General features: G+C 37.5%; 4 protein-coding genes across 9 annotated transcripts; 2 read left to right on the forward strand and 2 right to left on the reverse strand.

Moving 5' to 3' along the window:
• The first annotated feature begins 1561 nt into the window (after positions 1–1561).
• On the forward strand, positions 1562–3247 carry LOC113720214 (gibberellin 20-oxidase-like protein). The gene is made up of 2 exons (XM_027245157.2): positions 1562–1917; positions 2344–3247. The coding sequence occupies exons 1-2, from the start codon at positions 1562–1564 to the stop codon at positions 2960–2962; spliced, it is 975 nt and encodes a 324-aa protein (XP_027100958.1). The 3' UTR covers positions 2963–3247.
• Positions 3248–3510: 263 nt separating this feature from the next.
• LOC113725011 (probable prolyl 4-hydroxylase 12) lies at positions 3511–7434 on the reverse strand. Of its 4 annotated transcripts, none has more exons than XM_027247962.2 (7): positions 7062–7434; positions 5613–5729; positions 5306–5363; positions 5140–5232; positions 4489–4546; positions 4216–4388; positions 3511–4116 (listed from the first exon to the last, which is right to left on the reverse strand). In XM_027247962.2, the coding sequence occupies exons 1-7, from the start codon at positions 7145–7147 to the stop codon at positions 3757–3759; spliced, it is 945 nt and encodes a 314-aa protein (XP_027103763.1). In that variant the 5' UTR covers positions 7148–7434; the 3' UTR covers positions 3511–3756. The 4 variants fall into 4 exon arrangements, with proteins under 4 accessions (XP_027103763.1, XP_027103764.1, XP_071929494.1 ...); XM_027247963.2 differs by having other exon boundaries at positions 5613–5732; XM_072073393.1 differs by lacking the exon at positions 7062–7434 and adding an exon at positions 5888–6007 and having other exon boundaries at positions 5613–5732.
• Positions 7435–8257: 823 nt separating this feature from the next.
• Positions 8258–14610, reverse strand: LOC113725012 (uncharacterized). Of its 3 annotated transcripts, XM_027247964.2 has the most exons (7): positions 14510–14594; positions 14322–14414; positions 12574–14219; positions 11914–11972; positions 11423–11551; positions 9457–9592; positions 8258–8973 (listed from the first exon to the last, which is right to left on the reverse strand). In XM_027247964.2, the coding sequence occupies exons 3-7, from the start codon at positions 13276–13278 to the stop codon at positions 8635–8637; spliced, it is 1368 nt and encodes a 455-aa protein (XP_027103765.1). In that variant the 5' UTR covers positions 13279–14219; positions 14322–14414; positions 14510–14594; the 3' UTR covers positions 8258–8634. The 3 variants fall into 3 exon arrangements, with proteins under 3 accessions (XP_027103765.1, XP_071929496.1, XP_027103766.1); XM_072073395.1 differs by having other exon boundaries at positions 14322–14610; XM_027247965.2 differs by lacking the exons at positions 14322–14414; positions 14510–14594 and having other exon boundaries at positions 12574–14306.
• A 648-nt stretch (positions 14611–15258) lies between these two features.
• Positions 15259–17493, forward strand: LOC113725013 (large ribosomal subunit protein eL36y-like). Its single transcript, XM_027247967.2, has 4 exons — positions 15259–15385; positions 15736–15840; positions 16849–17048; positions 17232–17493. Exons 2-4 carry the CDS (start codon positions 15739–15741, stop codon positions 17260–17262), a joined length of 333 nt encoding a protein of 110 aa, XP_027103768.1. The 5' UTR covers positions 15259–15385; positions 15736–15738; the 3' UTR covers positions 17263–17493.
• The last annotated feature ends 1057 nt before the right edge of the window (positions 17494–18550 follow it).

The following is an 18550-nucleotide window of genomic DNA, read 5'->3' on the forward strand; positions in this document are numbered from 1 at the left end:
CTTGTCTTGCCACCTTGAATGACAACAATAACATCTTGGTGTTTGTCATTCACGACATGGATAGACTCTATGAAATCTTTATCTCCACTCAGAAAAGGTATACAGAGCATGTTGACAAACTAGGATGATCTGTATTTCGTGGACCAGAGATGAATTAAAAAAAAAAAAACTTCGTTTCGTAGCCAATTGAAGAAGGGGGGTTTCGTTTTCCAGTCTTTTAAGCAAGTGTCTCGAGCGGTTTAGAGGTAAAGATCCTTTCATTGGGCTGAGGCCAGGGGTAGATTTCCGGTAGAAAACATGTGCTTGCAGAATGGAAAATCCTTAAAGAACTGCGGCTGTTAGAGGTCGAACTGGGAAAGTCAAACACCACGGCAAATCATCAGCTAAGAATTTTCTACGACTTTTTGTAGCTCACACCTAAGGTTATTTTAGTGCAATTTGCAGGGTCAGATGGACGTTCAGGGGTGGGTTTTTGAACATTGACAAGAGAAGTTGCAGGAATTGTTTTATAGGGTTGGAAGTGACAAGGAAAGTAAGTCCCGAAAACTTGCTAATCTAACGTCTCGAACGTAGGTTTATGCGTGCCCAAAAAGTTTGCTCGTCCCTTAATCAAGAGAAGAAATTTGTGTCTGAATTCATATAATATAAACCGGGTGCAACCCTGCAGGTCAAGTTGCAGTGCATTGCATTGTTCTTCCTGTCAGCATGAGCCATAGATTTTGCAACATAGAGACTTATAAATCTAACTAAAGCGTTTCCATGAGGGCAATCTCCTTCCATGGAACACAGAGAGCCCGGAAATATAAGCCTGATGAGAAGGTCGGTTGGGGCGTATATTCTGCTTCCAATTTTTATTCAAGTGACCTCGTTGTCATGTTTGTTGGCTTGAGTGAGTGGAGGAGACTTCCACTTCAAGAATCTAAGGTGAAGAACGTAGTCATTAGTACGAATAAACTAGATTTGACTGAAATGGAGATGACCAGCACACCTCCACTATTCCTGCCTGCTGCTGCCCATCTGCTGTTACAGCTTTGACCTTCTCTCTCAGTCAAAGCCATATTAGCAACATTTGCAATGTCAAAAACCTTCAATACCATATTTATTGTCTTCTTTTTTTGAGGTCTAAGACATTGGAGTTGTCTGTTGATGAAAGTTATAGCCCCAAAATTCCTCTCATGAGTCATGATAACTTGTTCCAGGCCCTCGGTTCACCTACTTGGAAAATCAAATTTTTTTATGTATAGCCAGTGAAAGATGCTTCGTGGTTATATCCTGCGAAGTACTTAGCCTATGCATTCCTTTCATGGACAATTTTTTATTTTTTTGTCATCTTTGGCGCAAATGGTGAAGGTAAACTTAATTACACAGTTGAATTATTCAATTCAGAAATCATTTTATGCCGAAAAAATTACTTGTCCCATTTGTACGAAATTTATTCCACTCCATGTGCTCTTCGTATTGTTCCACTTCTCCAAGAACATATACTAAACACCAAGGACTAACATTTCCTCTATTTAAGAAAGATAGCAACCTGCAACTAAAGAAACATACACTTCACATCATGCCTGCGTCCCAAACTTCGGTAGAACTTCCTGTTTTGGATATTTCGCAGCCCTTAAGCCCATCATCTCTCTCCTCAATCTCTGTCGCCTGTAAAGAATGGGGTTTCTTTCAACTTAGCAACCATGGGATTTGCCCTGACTTCCTCAAGAGGTTGCAGTTCCTTTGCAATCATATTTTCATGCTGCCTTCTGATGATAAACTTAAAGCTGGTCCTTCCTCGGAAACAAAAACGTATACTCCTCACTTCATTGCCTCCCCTTTTTATGAGTCCATCCGGGTTTCTGGTCCTGACTTCTTTGCCTCCGCGCAGAGTTCTTCAGAAGCTCTCCTGAATCGTCCCAATCCAGAATTCAGGTAAGCCAAACAAATTTTGACGTGCAAAACTTATCCTTCGGTAACTTTTATTTTCTTTTGTGAAACCGCAAACATCCTTAAGTAATCATGCAGAATTTCAACGATCATTACTCCCTCTTGTTTATTATTTTCGCTTTTTTCCCTTTTATCAAGTTCCTTTCTTTGTGTTTTGGCATACGAGAGAGAGCAGCACTTAATTCTGCAGTTATCATGCAGAATTTCAACGATCATCGTTTCACTCTAACTAGTTTATTTAAGACTTGAAATACATGTACTTCGTATGTAGCACATGATATGAAAAGAATGTGTTAATGTTTGAGCGATTTAAAAATGTGGATGAAGTGTTCTTTTCATGTACTGCTTAGCATTAATTCGCATTATGTTCGACGGAGCTCATTCTGTTGATCCATGTCTGTTCATCTCTAGTGATGTTCTGCAAGAATATGGGAGCAAGATGACTGACTTATCCAGAAGGGTAATTGAGATCGTCCTGGAGTGTTTGGGAGCTGCTGCTGATTTAGGGAGGAAGCTATCATCTGAGTTCGACAGTTGTCAAGGTTACTTCAGAATAAATAATTACTCATCATCCAGGGAGGCCGAGGCCGAGAGCATGCAATTAGACGAGGTTGAAGGGCTAGGAATGCACACCGACATGAGTTGCATAACCATCGTTTATCAGGATGAGATTGGAGGCCTTCAAGTGAGGTCTAAGGATGGGAAATGGATGGACATAAACCCGAGCAATGGCAACCTTGTGGTGAATATCGGTGACTTAATGCAAGCTTGGAGCAATGGCAAGTTGAGGTCATCCGAGCACAGAGTTGTTCTAAGACGATGTGCAAATCGATTTTCCACTGCTTTCTTCTGGTGTTTTGAAGATGAAAAGGTGATATTTGCACCTCATGAAGTCGTTGGTGAGGAAACTTCAAGGCTCTATAAACCTTTTGTCTGTGCAGATTATCTAAAATTTAGGGAGAACAGTGAAAAGGGCAAGTTTGAGAAAGTCGGATACACTGTACAGCATTTTGCTGGGATTAAGACATGATATCAATGCTTCTCCATGGACTCTTACTGTTTATAAGATTTCATGTTTTCTATTCGATATATACTGTTGGGAAAGCTTCCAACGAGCGGAAAGAAGTGTGGCAAGTGATAATCTTTCCTGAACAATATACTTGAATTACTTACAAGTAGAGTAACAGGTAACCCAATTTCCTTATCAAGGATCTGTAATACTGGAGCTTGAAATGTTTACATTTGACCCTTATTTTTCTTTAGAAATGTTTTTTCTTTTGTAGACTGTCTTCTACTCTATTGTGTTTATGAAATAGTGAAATTGATTATTGATGGGCTTCTTTGTACAAAGTTTGACCTTCTGCTGATTGCATTCGGAGCCACAATCACCTCCTTCCCTCGGAAAATTTCCGCGGATCAAACTTTTGCAAAAACGTTTTTCACCTTTCACCCGGTCTCCGCGATGTTGTTGAACTTGAGCATAGCAAAATCAAACTCTGGGGGAAAGGTGGAAACTATTCTAAACGGCACTATTCAGTTCAGTAGGATGAATATGAGGAAAAGATACAGAGGGAGGGATTGAATAATTGAATTGTATAAACATAACAGCCCAGTCCTGTGTATGATTCTGTTAGTTACAGCTTACACAATATAGAATTAAATATACAAACTGAAGGCCTACCAGGAATGAAGCCACTCTAAAAATCAACCTGCAACATGTAAAGGAGAAAAGCCAGGAGACCTCTAATTCTAACTCTTTCAACATTTCTACAAATACAAACGGGCAAAAAGAGAGAATGAAAATAAACTGTAAATTCCTATGCATTAGTCCAACAATGAGCAGACATTACAGCTCTTCCTGCATGCTCCATAGTAATCAGGAGACCCAACCATGAACACTGGATTCCTTTCACACTCCCCAGTGGCAGCCCAATGAGGACAATTTTCATCTTCATCCATACAATCAGTGTCATCTAAATGTAGAGGTTCCTTCTTCCCTCTTATGGCTCTCAGATGGAAGAATTTGGTTGCGCACCACATGTCTCCGTCAAGTATGGGGCATCTGGCATGCCGACTGCTGTTGTCAGCTGACCCATTGAGATGTACACTGAAGAAAACAACTGCATTTCCTTTTGTTGGTTTCAAAGCCATATTACTCATTGTACAGTCCGACAAGATCTCATTCTGCGTGAGAGTTGTCCAAAATGTCTGTTATATTCCACAACATGCAAGCAATAACTCAAAAAAGGCCTAATTTTCAAATCAATGTTGTTTCTTTCTTACTTCTGACTCGGGAAAGAGAATATGGCCACCCTGAGAGGCATTTGAGAGATACAAAACAACTGTTGCCATCAAAGGTTCATTGGGTAGCACCTTATATTCCTTACCAAAGTTATCATGATTCTGTTTAGGTTCTTCACTGTCAAAATGCAAAACCTGTAAAGGCCTGCCATTTTCTGAAAGAGTAGAAGTAATTAGAGCAAGCAACAAACAGAGGTGGATCGCAAAGAAGAGAAACAGTTTCAGGAAGCACAGCTTCAAGCGAGGGAAAATCACCTTTGGGAATAAAAGTCCAAGCTGAAATTCTTTCCTCAATTCTTGCAACAACTTGATCCTGATAACCACAAAGATCATAACTAATGAGAAGTATCTTTCGACAGAAATCACCAATCTGTTCCCCGAATATTGCCAACAGGATTTCAAGCATTTTTGAAATTACACAAAAGAGTCTATTTGCTTTTACTTTCCAATACAGTTTAACCAGTTACAGTTTTTGTAGTTTTCAATAAACAGGTTTTTCATCCATTAATGTGAGTTTGATTAAGAAAAACAAAGGAAAAAGCTAAAGGTGCAAGATCCAAGATTCTTCCAACCTGTGCACTTCCAGCAGTTACAACAGACTACACACGCAAAAGAGTTGCAAACCACAAGTGAGACTACAAAGATTACTTTCCTAGCCAATTTTTTCCACTTTAGACTAAAGTGTGCATATGTTGACTGATTAATACACAGGTTCATGCATCAACTATATACAGTATGTTCATATGATGGCAAGATTATGTAAGTTCATCATCAAGAAGAAAAGGTACAGTATGTTTGAACAGCGGCAAGCCCCTTCTGAATAGCTAAGCAAGAAACAGACAGTTACATGCAGGCTTATTCCAGAGGCAGGCAGATGAGTCCTTATCTTGGAAGCAAAAAACTCACCTCAATACTTAATGGCATGATTGATTTGGAAGGAAGATTATCTGTCTCCTTCAAATCACCATCAACGACAGAATTACTTTTCTTTCCTTGCACCTAAAACAAAGACACATCAGTTAAAATAGCTAATCAGGAAAATGCCATGAAACAGAGAGGGAATGGAATTTACCCAAGAAATCAGATGGTCACACTCCTCCTCTGATACAAAGTTTCTATACATAAAGACCCTGAGACCAGAAAAAAAAATCAATTATTTTCTGATACACGGTAACTTCTTTTTAACTACTCATGCAATACACAGATCCCTCTTGGAAACCTATACTGTCATCTGTACAACTGTTATTCTGCACAGATCCACGTGCTAGAACAATAGCTCTTCCTGAGTTGGTCATGGGGAATTCTAGAAGTTAATTGTTTCATTATCTGAAAGCCAAGTAAGAGAAGCAAATACTCATTGATCCATCAGGCTACCCGACCTTGGTCGCCAGGCTACTTGAGTAACTCGTGTTGGATCAATAACACCAAGCCGTCCTGGAAGGTCAATTTGGCTAATTTGTTGTCGCTGCACCTCCTTGGTCCTCAATTCCTTCCGACTACTGAAACAGATGAGAATGCCTAAGCAACAACGAACGCAAGAAGATATAGGCTTATACTAAATATTTCCAGAACGTTTTTGTATTATCAGGAAGCAGGGCTATATATCAAGTTTTATACACTTTTCAGATATTTTTCTACCAACAGAGAGCAGTACCGTATCATAAGTTCATTATGCAGAAAAACACGATAAGTAGTTTTCATTTCACCTGTCAATAAGAAAATATGAATTTCCAAAACCATGAGAAAGAAACATGATGTAATCCTTAAGCTATTATACAGAACTATAGTTCGATAAGACAATATATTTGTGGAGAAAGAAATCCCAGAAGCCTATATAATTTCACAAATGAACTATTGGCCACTGAACTGCAAGATATAACACTTGTATCAAGGACTAGTAAAAAGAGTCTCTTTCTAGTTTAATAGTCTTGAAACAAAGAGAATTTGGGTGATTATGTCTACAGCAGCTAACCAAGGACAGCCATCCCCTTGGATTAGAGTACATTTTTAATCCTACAGCCATCATGTTTAAGATATTATACCTGATGGAATCCATTTCCAACCAAAGACAAAAAAAAGAAGCCAAAACAATAAAAAGGAATGAAAGACAGAGATTCGGATAGTCTCGAAGGCAAAGAAAACGATATCTTGATTTACCTCTTTTGATACATTTTTTCCTTTCGTGTACAAGTTTTTTGCCCGAAGGATAACATGTTGCCCCAAAAACTTTCTTAAACACTTGATAATAAAGCAAATGGATAAAGTTAAGATCTTCAAATTTCTTCTTGGTTTCTGATCACGTCCCTTTCCACCAAGGGGTTCTAGTGAGCTTTAGAGCTCAAATCCAGCTTCCTACACATTTTTTTTTCACTTTCAAACTTAGCTTCACCCTTGCCAAACAGATTAATCTAAGCTCATTTCGAAACTGCCTCATTCTCTGCTCTTCATCCTAACTTGAGTGAAGTTCTGAGAAGTAATACCAGCTTATCTCGAACAAAAACTACAATCCCTTCAACAATCCTACCACATGAAACAGCTGAGGCAAAAAGAACCGATCCTGCCCTCAAATTCGACACTGTTAAAAGTCCACACGTTCCATGAATGACACAACAAAACAAGAGTATTAGTTACAGAGGACCACTGAAATGTTGAACATGGGCATCTTCACGCAAACTCGAATCATTAGAGTGGAGAGAAAAAAATTGAACTAGCAAAAAACCAATGGCAAAACACTAATTACAGTCAAGATGCTACCAACCAAATAGTGAATTAGTCCGTCCCCAATCGAGCTAAAGCTCAACAAGAAGAGAATTAAACGCGTTACTTACGCTTCTGCTGCAAAAGGGCACCACGAAAGGAGGAGAACGAGGAAAATTGACGAATAAGTCCGCATGAATGACGGGGATCGAAGCATTTGACAGAAACTTGGGGAGAAAAAAAATTGAAGAATCGCTTCAGCAGCTTGAGTTCAAATGTTGAGACAAAAGCATTACTAATTCCAGCCCTCTGGAGCTGCCATTCTTGAATTTGAACACGGCCGAGACTCGAGAGTGGAGAGAATGATGATGCTTCACTCTTCTTATTATTCTGCGCAACCTCTAAATCATGGGAAATGGAAAGAGAATATAAGAAAATGATGACTTAAATCATGGGTCCAGCGGTAGTCATATTACTCAATTCCCCACCTTCTTGTCTGGTCATTTGGTAAAAAAAGGGGGTTATGCTTGGTTTTAACTCTTTTCTCTTGGCAGCCTGAGAGCCAAATTCCGGCTGCCTGGTCCAAATTATGGAACAACCCAAAAAATAAAATTTTTTTTTTAAAATTATGAGCTAACATATAACAAAAGGAATGCAGATTATTAGTCACTTTCAGGTGCTAAAGTTTTAGCAAACAATAATTTCTAAACCTGTATGTAATGGCTCGGCAATGACAAGTTTCATCCTGCAATTAGGAGTCATTTTTGGTAGGAAACATTATACGTTTTCTGTTAATACATTTTCCAATCACCTTTTTATTTTATATATATATATATATCAAATTTCTACAGTAATTTTTCTACAAAAAAAAAATCAAAAAAATGGAATCCAAACATAATCTGGGTTTGTTGGGCAATAACACCAGTATCTGGGCTCCAACATACGAAACTATAGAAGCCTAGAGACATGCTAATCGCCCATTAAGGACTATAGATCGAATAGAACGGGAGATTGATTCTTTGCCGCTCTCATCCATTTAAAACAAACATATGGAACGGAAAAAGTTTATGTTTACAATTGACTGGTTGAGCCACATTTTGGCATCAATAAAATTTGTGGGCAAATCTTGTTTATTAAGTTATATTTTATTTTATTTTTTGGGGAGTACAATTAGGCAAAATAGTGACACGAATGGGCGTGCTCTGTTGTCGTCCAGAAAATAGGCTGCAGTTTGACGCGCATAAGGCCTTTCTCAATGCCAGCTCTTGTGAAACGCTAAAGCAGTTCGGGCCAATGAACAAAGCCCAATGGGCCAAATCCGAAGACATCATAGCACACAACTCTTTTATGCGCATGTACATATATATTATATTCACAATAGCGGCTTCCGCCTAATGCATCAAAGAATGCCAAGATATACACGTCGATCCATCTCCTGCATGCTTTCACAGTACAAACTTACTAAACTTTAATCGAAAAAAATGTCGCGCACAGCCCCGCAACGCCGTCAACATCCGATGCTGATAAGAGCTTGTCATCTCATTCACCTCTGCAGCAAAAGCCACTCTGCTTGGATAAAGGAATTAGTGTCTTGTATGGAAGAGCTCGGGAGTAATAACATCCTTTTTGCACAGACTTCCTTCTGAGATGGACAAAAGGGGTCCAGTCCACCAAATCACCACGGGAAAGGCTGCAATCATAATGTTACATACTTGAGTCATCAGTGAGTGGCTTTTTCAGTAACATGTGGCCTTGCTCATCTTTCTCAAACAGACGCTCAATCAGTTCATCCCAGCTTTCTTTTGCCTTGCTTCTGTTTGATGAACCAAAAGAAGAATCACCACCTGTGCTGTGGGATTGTCTACCCTCTTCATCTTGGAATGTCCCATATTGTGAAGGGGAAAAGGCATGAGGAACAGCCAATGTTACAGCCCTCCTTAGAGCTGCCTTGTGCTCCTCGCTATGCTCTCGCGCAATCGACTCCTGTTGCTCCATCTTTTGTCTTGGTGGGATGTCCAGACTATGATCTTTCTCAATCATTAGCTGTGGCATAGTAAGGCAATAGGTTGGTCCAATCAATGATTCAGGTCTATCATGTGAAGAAGGAAAAGGAGGAAGGTACCATGACATACAAATCAGCATCATGCTTTCTTTAAGCTCAACAACTTCAAGAATTTGGACCAACAAATAAAAGAAAGAAAAGGAAATTTAAAGGGCTCAGAATAACACAATTACCAGTCCAAGAAAAATAATTTGACTCCAAAGAAGAAATGATGAAATTGTTGAAAGATGTCTCGTAATGTTCAACTTACAGACAAAGCATTTGTATTAACTGGTTAAACTAAAAACCAGCTTGGCTCAGAAGTTGGGAAGGAATCATGAGCTCTTACATGGAAAATTAAGTTTACTCCTTGGTAAACAAATTATTTGATGTTCACAATCAAAATCAAGCATTATATAATAGAATACTGGTGGGCCTTCACTCACTGGCAATAGATAGAAAGTATAAAATTGAAAGTAACTCACCTCCAGGGCCCTACTGGATTCTCTCTCTATCCAAATGATGGCGTGGTCTGACGTGGCATTACATGATAGAACTATGTGCTCAAATCTCCCATCCACAGGCACTGCAGTTCTGACAACTGGAGGATACCTTCCACACCTGACAAGGACAAATGTATAAAGAATGATTACAACTGATATTCTCCACCATTCCATAGATTTATACACCATTACCGGACGCAGATGCCATTTTCTACTTCTTCACACAAATCATGACTCAGTCACTCTTTGTTTAGCAGGAGAACAAGTTCAGATTAGCAATTGGAAGAAAGCAGCTGATAAAAATAAAAACACAAATTGATCACAATCCTCCTTGCGAAGCTAAAAGTTTGTAATGGCTGCCGTGCAAGAAGGGATAAGAAGGAAGTATGGGTCCTTATATTTGATTTGATCAGTTAGGTAATATAAAGGCACATTCCAGTTCGATACCCCACCATCTTCAAGGTGCATAGATATCATTATTCCCCTTTAGAGTTACTCAACCTGATCAGAGTCAAAGTCTTCGCAATATTAGCTTATTACTCAACCTGTTTAATATTAGCTTATTATATCTATAACTTCAAAAAAATCCGTAAGACCTTTAATTATTCAATGTTTCTTCATGATACTACTTTGTAGTAGCCGAATATAATGAAGGGAAAATCATCCAAAACGTCCCTCACATTTTGTAAAATAATTTTTTTCATCCCTCACTTTTAAAAATGTAATTTTATGTCCCTTACATATTCACATCGGTCAAATTTAGTCCCTAACTAGGTTTCCGATCATTTTTTGGCCGAAATCCATCATGTGCAAGGCACGTGATCATTTTTTAAGGGTAAATTTGTCAAATTACATTTTACATAATCTGATCTATAGTTTTCCACATTTTATAAAATAAATTTTTTAGTCCCTCACATTTTATAAAATAAATTTTTCCATCCCTCACATTTCACAAAATAAATTTCTCCATCCCTCACATTTCAAAAAATAAATTTTTTATTTCTCACTAATTATGTGTGTGAATACATTTTTTTTAAATACATGTATATGTCTATTTGATTTTGCTTAATAATAATAGCATAAACACATGTATGTAATTGGGCTCAACTTGTGGGCTATCTTCTCTTTTTGTATGATTATGACTAATATTTACCAATAGAACCTTATTTGGCATATTCTTATTGTATTTTGACCGAAAATAGTTTTATTGGCCAATTTGACAATGAATGCAAGATTTTTTACTAGCTAATACCAGATGAAATCAAATGATCACGTATAATATATGGTATTCGTATTGTTAAGTGAAATCAAATAGACACGTACATATATTTATGCTATTCGTATTATTAAGCAAAATCAAATAAACATATACATGTGTTTAAACAAAATGTATTCACACACATATATATTTTTTTTAGGGTTTCCCTCACACACATAATTAGTGAGGAATGGAAATATTCATTTTTTGAAATGTGAGGGATGGAGAAATTCATTTTGTGAAATGTAAGGGATGAAAAAATCATTTTATAAAATGTGAGGGACGAAAATTTTGTTTTATAAAATGTGGAGGACTATAGATTAGATTATGTAAAATATAATTTGACAAATTTACCCTTTAAAAATGATCACGTGCCTTGCACGTGGTGGATTCCAGCCAAAAAATGATCGGAAACCTAGTTATGGACTAAATTTGACCGATGTAAATATGTAAGGGATATAAAATTACACTTTTAAAAGTGAAGGACGAAAAAAGTCATTTTATAAAATGTGAGGGACGTTTTGGACGATTTTTCCTATAATGAAATACTACAATTCCAATAACCCACAGTGCGACATCTAAAAATCACTGATGATTTTCATTAACCAACGTTTGCATCTAAAACAACCAAATTTTCAAGAGAATGATTGATGACCATGGTAATGGTGAATTAATTTTTTGTAGGCTTACCTAAAAGGCTTTCTCTCCACAATGTGATAAAGGCGACCAGGTGCATAAAGTCTCCTTGGATCTTTGAGCATCTTCTCCTCTGATATGCATGTATCTCTCATGCACCTTAGGCACAATAGGCATGGTAAACTGTCCAAATTGTAAAAGAAAAAACAGTAAGATAATAAGGCTTGAAATAAACTAGGGTTGACATCTGATGACATGGCAAAGCAAAATCTTTTGATACCATATACAAAAGAATAGAGCATGTCATACCTTTGAGTGAGCCAACTACTTTTATGGACTCTAATTAGAAAAAAAATAGGAATAAAGGCAAATATTAGCTTAAAATTGAAAGCTTTAAGGTACTTTTGCCCATCTGTTTAATTATAAATCCCAAAAATGAATTGCAAATTATAGTGTTTGCGATCTGTTTAATATTTTGCCCATTTTTGCATTAACTTCCCAGTGCAGTAGCAACAGGAAGTGCAAAGCTTGAAGATGGTCTTTACCAGAAAAGTGACTTGAATATATCTTCCAATGGGGTGGCTGTACGAGGCAAAAAGTCATCCTATTACAGCAAAGAGACTCATTATTAGCTGTGATGCACATGTCATCAGTGTATTTTCGAAAAAGAAACTAAAAAAGATAGAAAGCAGTTGGCAATATTACTTCCAAACTCTTACTACAGTATACACTATAGAGGGCTTAAAACCGAAATTCCTGCAAGCTTAAAATGTAAATGGCATTAATCAATGGAAGTAGTATGCAGTCAAAGAAGAGCATAAGGGCAAAAGCAGAGAAAAGGAAATGCAGACCAAGATCCTATGCTTTTGCCTTGACAAAACTAGTGCAACTGGTTAACCACTTGGATGAGATTTCCCCATTCTACCAGGGGGATAAAGAAATTGTTAAGCATATGGTTTTTCACATGCTAGAAGTGGTAAAGTAGAATTTCAACTAACCAACACTCAAGACATATTCTATACAATTCAACTTCCATGCATCTGATTTGGTGAAATGTAAACTTAAAGCCTTGTCATGAGTAAAATAGTGAAAACCTCGAATTCAGGGACTATTTGCATGCTTTCTTGACCATGGCAGCATGTTTGCATTCACTTAGTAGCTTGAAAATAAGCATGAAAGGCAGTGAGAAATATTTAGGAACTTGCCTGAAGCACAACAGAATTGATGACGTCTGCATACCTCACTGCCAAGTTTAGTGACATACATCTAGCAGATGCCATAGCATAACACCTAATCCTCTTCCTCTCAATATTTCCCAACCTATCAAGATTTTGCACCACCAACATTGTCAAAAGTGCCGCCACGCCTGCCCCAAGAGAATGTCCTGCGAATGTTAGAGTATAATTTGGATAATCCTGAACCAGTTTTTTCAGAATATCACACTCCGCATCTAATACCCATCCAGCAGCTTTTAACAAGCCATTATGCACGTATCCTCCATCAAGCTTTCTCATTCCCAACTTGTTATCCAAGAGAACAGCATAATCACTCTCCTTGGCCAAATTAAGGCCTCTAATGGCAAGAACTATATCAGCAAGATCATGATCGAGATACAACTGATAAGGAGGTGCTCGTCCTAGTGTATGTTCGTAAGTTCGTTTCAGGATTATCAAATCTGGATTAATCCCATAGCCTCCCGAAGGTTCCCACAGAGGATGCCGAAGATCATCTTCATAAACAGAAAGTATGTAGCGGCAGAGCCTGGGTACAGGTTCGAATTCTTCAGCAGTGGCAAACCCCCAAGTCTCACTGTCATGGCCTGCAGTGTGGAGACAGCGTTTCCAGGCCCAACGGGCACATGCTATACAGTAAACACACTCAAGGATTGGGAGGCCACAAAAGATTGACATTGCCAATCAAATTGTAAATATCTCACATAATTCCGAAAAAATCACCGACCAGATTTAAACTACCGGGCATGACTGCGGGATAATGACTTCAAGTGAGCTATTTAGGTGAGAACGGTCAGAAACTTGGAGGGCACTTAAAAGAGTATATAGCAAAAAGTCAAGTTCATAATCAGTTTACTAGTGCAACCCTCCAAATTTGAATGGATAATTTGAATTCTATGAGTTCGAGGTAACCAAGATCGAGACTTTATTCGGTTTTGCAATTTTAAAGAGGCCAAGATTAGAATCTGCTCAATTTGCTGGAAAAAGTCCAACTAATTATGCACATCTCTCTCGGCAATAGGCCTTGAAAGAAGAACATAATCCACCAGGATATGATTCAAACAAATAACTTAAGACCAAAATTACCACCCTCCAAAAAAATACGAGCACTAAGAGTAACAAGAAGCATTAAAATGCGTCCCACCCACTAGGAGAAAGGTAACTAATCAAGAGAGGAATAAAGTACTGAACTTGATCGAACTTACAGAAACGATTGTTAAAAAACTATAAGCTGCAATGTCCAATACCAGTTAAAGATCAATGTAAGAGAAATAAATACACAATTGGCTTTCTATTACTTGATCCCCTCAACAAGTGCACAAGTGACTGATCATCTCTTTGATCCTAAATGGCTGGACATTTGTTTGGCTAAAGTGTGAGAAGCCCAAATAGTAGCAGATTCGTGCGCTGACCACTTATCCAATGAAAAGCAGAAAACGAGAAAGCCGAAGCATCAAACCACGAGCAAGATTTTGCCCAGGAAGTCGAAAGCCCTTGGACTTGAGAGCAACCTCGTTTGTTGTTGAGGGTCCACAATGAACTCAGATCACGGAAGCATTGAGTTATTTTGACTGTCAATCATTGAGGGGATGAAAGAGTTGGCCACCAAGAGGATCAATCTGGAGAGAAAAGAAACTACTATAAGGTAGAGAAAGAAGAATCAAACAAAATTTGGTGCGGGGCGGGGAGAGATGAAAATGGGCTGGGCGTTATCGTTATACCTGCAGGTCAACTCGGACTCAACTACCCAATGGAGTCACACAGCGTCACTCAGCACTCAGCAGTTTTTACTATAGCAGTTTTCTAGATTCTTTCTATCAACAACAAAAGTTAGCTTGCCACTAATCCTTTTCCGGAAAGGGGAAAAAGCTTACCACCAATCCATTTTATCAACAAAAAGTTATCTTACCACCGATCCATTTGTCACTTGCGAGTTTTTTCCTGACGAGATCTCAAAATCTCCTTGATGATGGGTTGTGGCACAAACTGTGGAATTCTGTGATTTTCAATGGACGTGTGGCCATTTCATTCCATGATGAGACGCCCAACGTTAGAAGGAGGTCACGTGACAACGCTCGTGACAAAAAATTAAATGGAATAATCTCGGAAACCTCCCCTTATGTTTTTGTCAAATACCACTAGCCTCCACTTAAATTTTAGAAATATCACGTAATATAATAACGCTAAAAAACAATCCCTAATTTCATGAGAGAGAGATAGAGAGAGAGAGAGAATAATTTGATTCCTTGCATTTTTCGTCATTTTTTATGAAAAAATTACTGTAACGATTTGATGTATGTAAGAGAAAAAGATAATAGAAAAATATAATCACGAAAAACGACGCAATTTTCTGACAGAAAATGGCAATCCAAATAGTATTTTGCTATTTGTCTACAATCCAATTTTTGACTTTATAATATGAGGTTCATAGCAATTACACCGTGTACTTGCATGTCTATATTAAGGGATTCTTTCATGCTCAAATACATTCTTTTTCTTTTTTTTTAAATTCAAATTACTCCCTGTAATTACAGGTCCATAGCAATTAATGACAGACTTTTGGAGAGGATCCGCTGGTTTATTACGTGGGCTTTGTCATCTTGATTGGACTTCATACAATGAGGCCGACTATTGGCCCATTCCTTCACTGGTTTCTTAATTAGGATCTGGACCCACAGTCCAACCCACTCCGTCAACACTAATATAAATTTGCCCCCCCCAAAAACCCTAGTTGTCTCGCAATTTTCAGCCTCCGAAGTTCGCCGATCAAACGAATTGAAAGAAGGTAACCCTTTTCGAGTTTGACTAGTTTCTTCTTCTTCTTCTTTCACCTGATAATGCTTAGCCATTAGTCTAATACAGATATATTTTTGCTGTTTTTGCATTTTGTTATATTTTTCCACCCTCCCCCCACTTTTGTTATCTACACCATTTTCCGTGAATTCACTAGTTTTCAAGTAGTAAGAGCTTTGTCTTAAAGATCCCGGATTCAGTTTGCAGGTCTTAAAGATTCTTGTTATGAATTGGACTGTCATATTTGGATGTTTAACTAGAAGTTATGATTTTTTTTATTGAATAAAAGTCCGGGCTATATACATGCAAAAGTAGACTAAAATGTTTTGCTTGGTGAAATAGGTGATGGCTCCGAAGCAGCCAAATACAGGGCTATTTGTGGGACTGAACAGGGGTCATGTTGTCACCAAGAAGGAATTGGCTCCCCGCCCTTCTGATAGGAAAGGGGTACGTCCTTTTCTCCTATACATCTTGGCTTGTGTCTTATCTGTTGCTCTTTGTATGAATGCAAAGTTTGCATCAACTATTGCTATTTCTTTTCTTTTTGGTTGATTTGGATCGTATCGAAGCATTTCGTAGTAGTTTTCTTTTATTTTCAAGTGGACTTCCCTCCGTGTATTGCATGAATTTTGCGGAACAGAAGAATCTGAATACAACCGAAGCAAGTATATGATCTTGTATATGTTTGTCTGCACACTTAGTGAAGACATTGTGAACGTCTGGGTCTTGTTTTCTTGGCGAATTGTGCTGCCAAATTACAAATTTTTATCCCAAAGTTTGTTACAAGTAATCTGTAATTTTGAAGCCTTTGGGAATGACTGAGATTTATTGGAATTTTTACTTTCGTATTGTGTTGGTGCTCAATTAGAAACTAGTTTTATCTTTTTTCTAGTGAGGTTTATTGTAGCTTTGTAATTGTTGTAAGTTGCATACTTTTTCAGTGTGAAGCTGATTTAGTTTGTTCTGATTTTTGGTTACCTCCAATGATATACAATGTATGCTTCATACGTTCTGTCTATGACCCATATATTGCATGTTATGGTTCTCATGGTTCCCTGTCGGTCTTGGATGACAATTGCCTATGAGGACAAAGATTGGTATGAGCAGCAACAGCTAGTCTGCGCACCTGCAATGAATATTGTGGGGGCTGTTACTGCCATGACTAATGAGCCAATATGCTAATCTGAGGCTTTTTATCGGCCTTAATTCTTGCACGCTAAAACATCCAGTTGTGTCAGGCATTTTTTTTGTTTTGGTGGCCCTCCCTGCCCAGGGACATCATTGCAAACATATATCAGAAGATTTTATTAATTTCTATTTGGTTATGATCAATTAGTCTAGGCTTCATGTTGGCATTGTTGAGGATGGGACTGGGTAGTGCACATATAAGTTGTTTGTCCTCTTTATTTTATTCTTTTCTGTTTTTTGTGGCTTATTCCATTTTTGGTGCCACAGAAAACAAGCAAAAGAGTGCACTTTGTCAGAAACCTCATAAGGGAAGTTGCTGGACTTGCGCCATATGAGAAAAGAATTACTGAGCTTCTTAAAGTTGGAAAGGACAAGCGTGCTTTGAAGGTAGCTAAGAGAAAGTTGGGCACTCACAAGAGGGCAAAGAAGAAGAGGGAGGAAATGTCTAATGTTGTCCGCAAGATGAGGTAAATATACCTAGCCCAACTTGCCATCAATCTATGTGAGAGAGAGAGAGTAAATAAATAAGAAAACCAATCTAGTGTTTTTAGTTAAGAGGCTTCATTAAAGAGTAAAAGTCACTGAAGGCTTTGCTTGGACTTTTTTAACAAACTTTTGTGGCCTAAAAATCTTTTGTTGGATTTCTGCAGGGCTGCTGGAGGTGGTGAAAAGAAGAAGTGAAGCCTGTTTTAGTTTGTTTTGTTTTGCTATTTGAAGAACTAAGTTTTTGTCAACAGGCATTTTAGTTCATGAATTCAGTTAGTTTTACCATGTATTTGTTTTTCATGTAGAGAAGACTAAGTCTATGGTTAAGGAGTAAGAACATGATTTTGAACGAGTCTAAATTATGTAGAATTATGCTTTATTACTTCAAAATGATCCATTTGTCAGTCAAGATTTTCACTTTTTCTAGTTGCAGATGGACTATTTTTATGTGTTACATGGAATTGCTATGAATTGTGAAGCCGTTACGCGGGGAAACTAGGAATTGTTGTTGCCTTGAGATTTTCTGATTGGGAGTAAGTTGGGACGGTTTGTGATGGGGAAAACTATTTGTTTTCGTTATAAGAGAAGCATTATATCTATCTCTCTCTCTCTCTCTCTCTCTCTCTCTCTCTCTCTCTCTCTCTCTCTGTGGCGAGGACGTGGTGGGATTTGCAACGCGCCAATTGTTAAGTTCTTGTGGATTGTCTCTGGTCGTTAACCCCCTCCTTTGGAGTATAGCAGTTGATTTCCGAAGGAGTGGAGTTACCTATTCCAATCATTTTCTAGAAGAAATTATGCTTCAGTTGAATGGAGCATGGTCTTTTACATTCAAAGCATCGATATAGACAATATGTTTCATGAGTTATGCAAAAAAATTGTGGACAATCATATCAATCTCATTTTGAAAAAATGATTTGTATTTATTGTAATGACTGAAAATAGTGTGTATTTATTGTAATGATGTAATCGATACTATTATTAGGTAATTATTTTCATATGTTTTTAATTTTCATATAGTTTTCTGCATCATACATTACAATTTCTTTTTAACAGACACAATGTTAACATAGAAATTAGAGATTTCAGTAGTAATTTATACTTTGCTCTTATATTTATGATGCTTCTTATCTTTAAGATTTAAAAACAGAGGTATACATTATTTATATGTATATATTTTTATATAATATTATTTACAAACTGTCTAAAACAAAAGATAATTTTGAATTATGTATACTTTTAATTGTCAGGAAAAAGGAGGTGTATTGTTTGACCAACATATTAATTTATGCAAAAATCGTGGATTCTCGTTTATAGTACGAACTCTACAAAAATCAATCAAATTAATTAAATCCCCAATACTGGTGTTCGTACTCAGAGTTGATTGGTGTAAAGAATGTTCACATCTTCGTAGAAAATTATCAAATCAAAGGCAAAATATTTGTAAGTATTTTATTTACTTATCAAATTAAATATTCAATTATAT

Source organism: Coffea arabica, chromosome 2c (genome assembly GCF_036785885.1).
Source record: "Coffea arabica cultivar ET-39 chromosome 2c, Coffea Arabica ET-39 HiFi, whole genome shotgun sequence".
Lineage (NCBI taxonomy): Eukaryota > Viridiplantae > Streptophyta > Magnoliopsida > Gentianales > Rubiaceae > Coffea > Coffea arabica.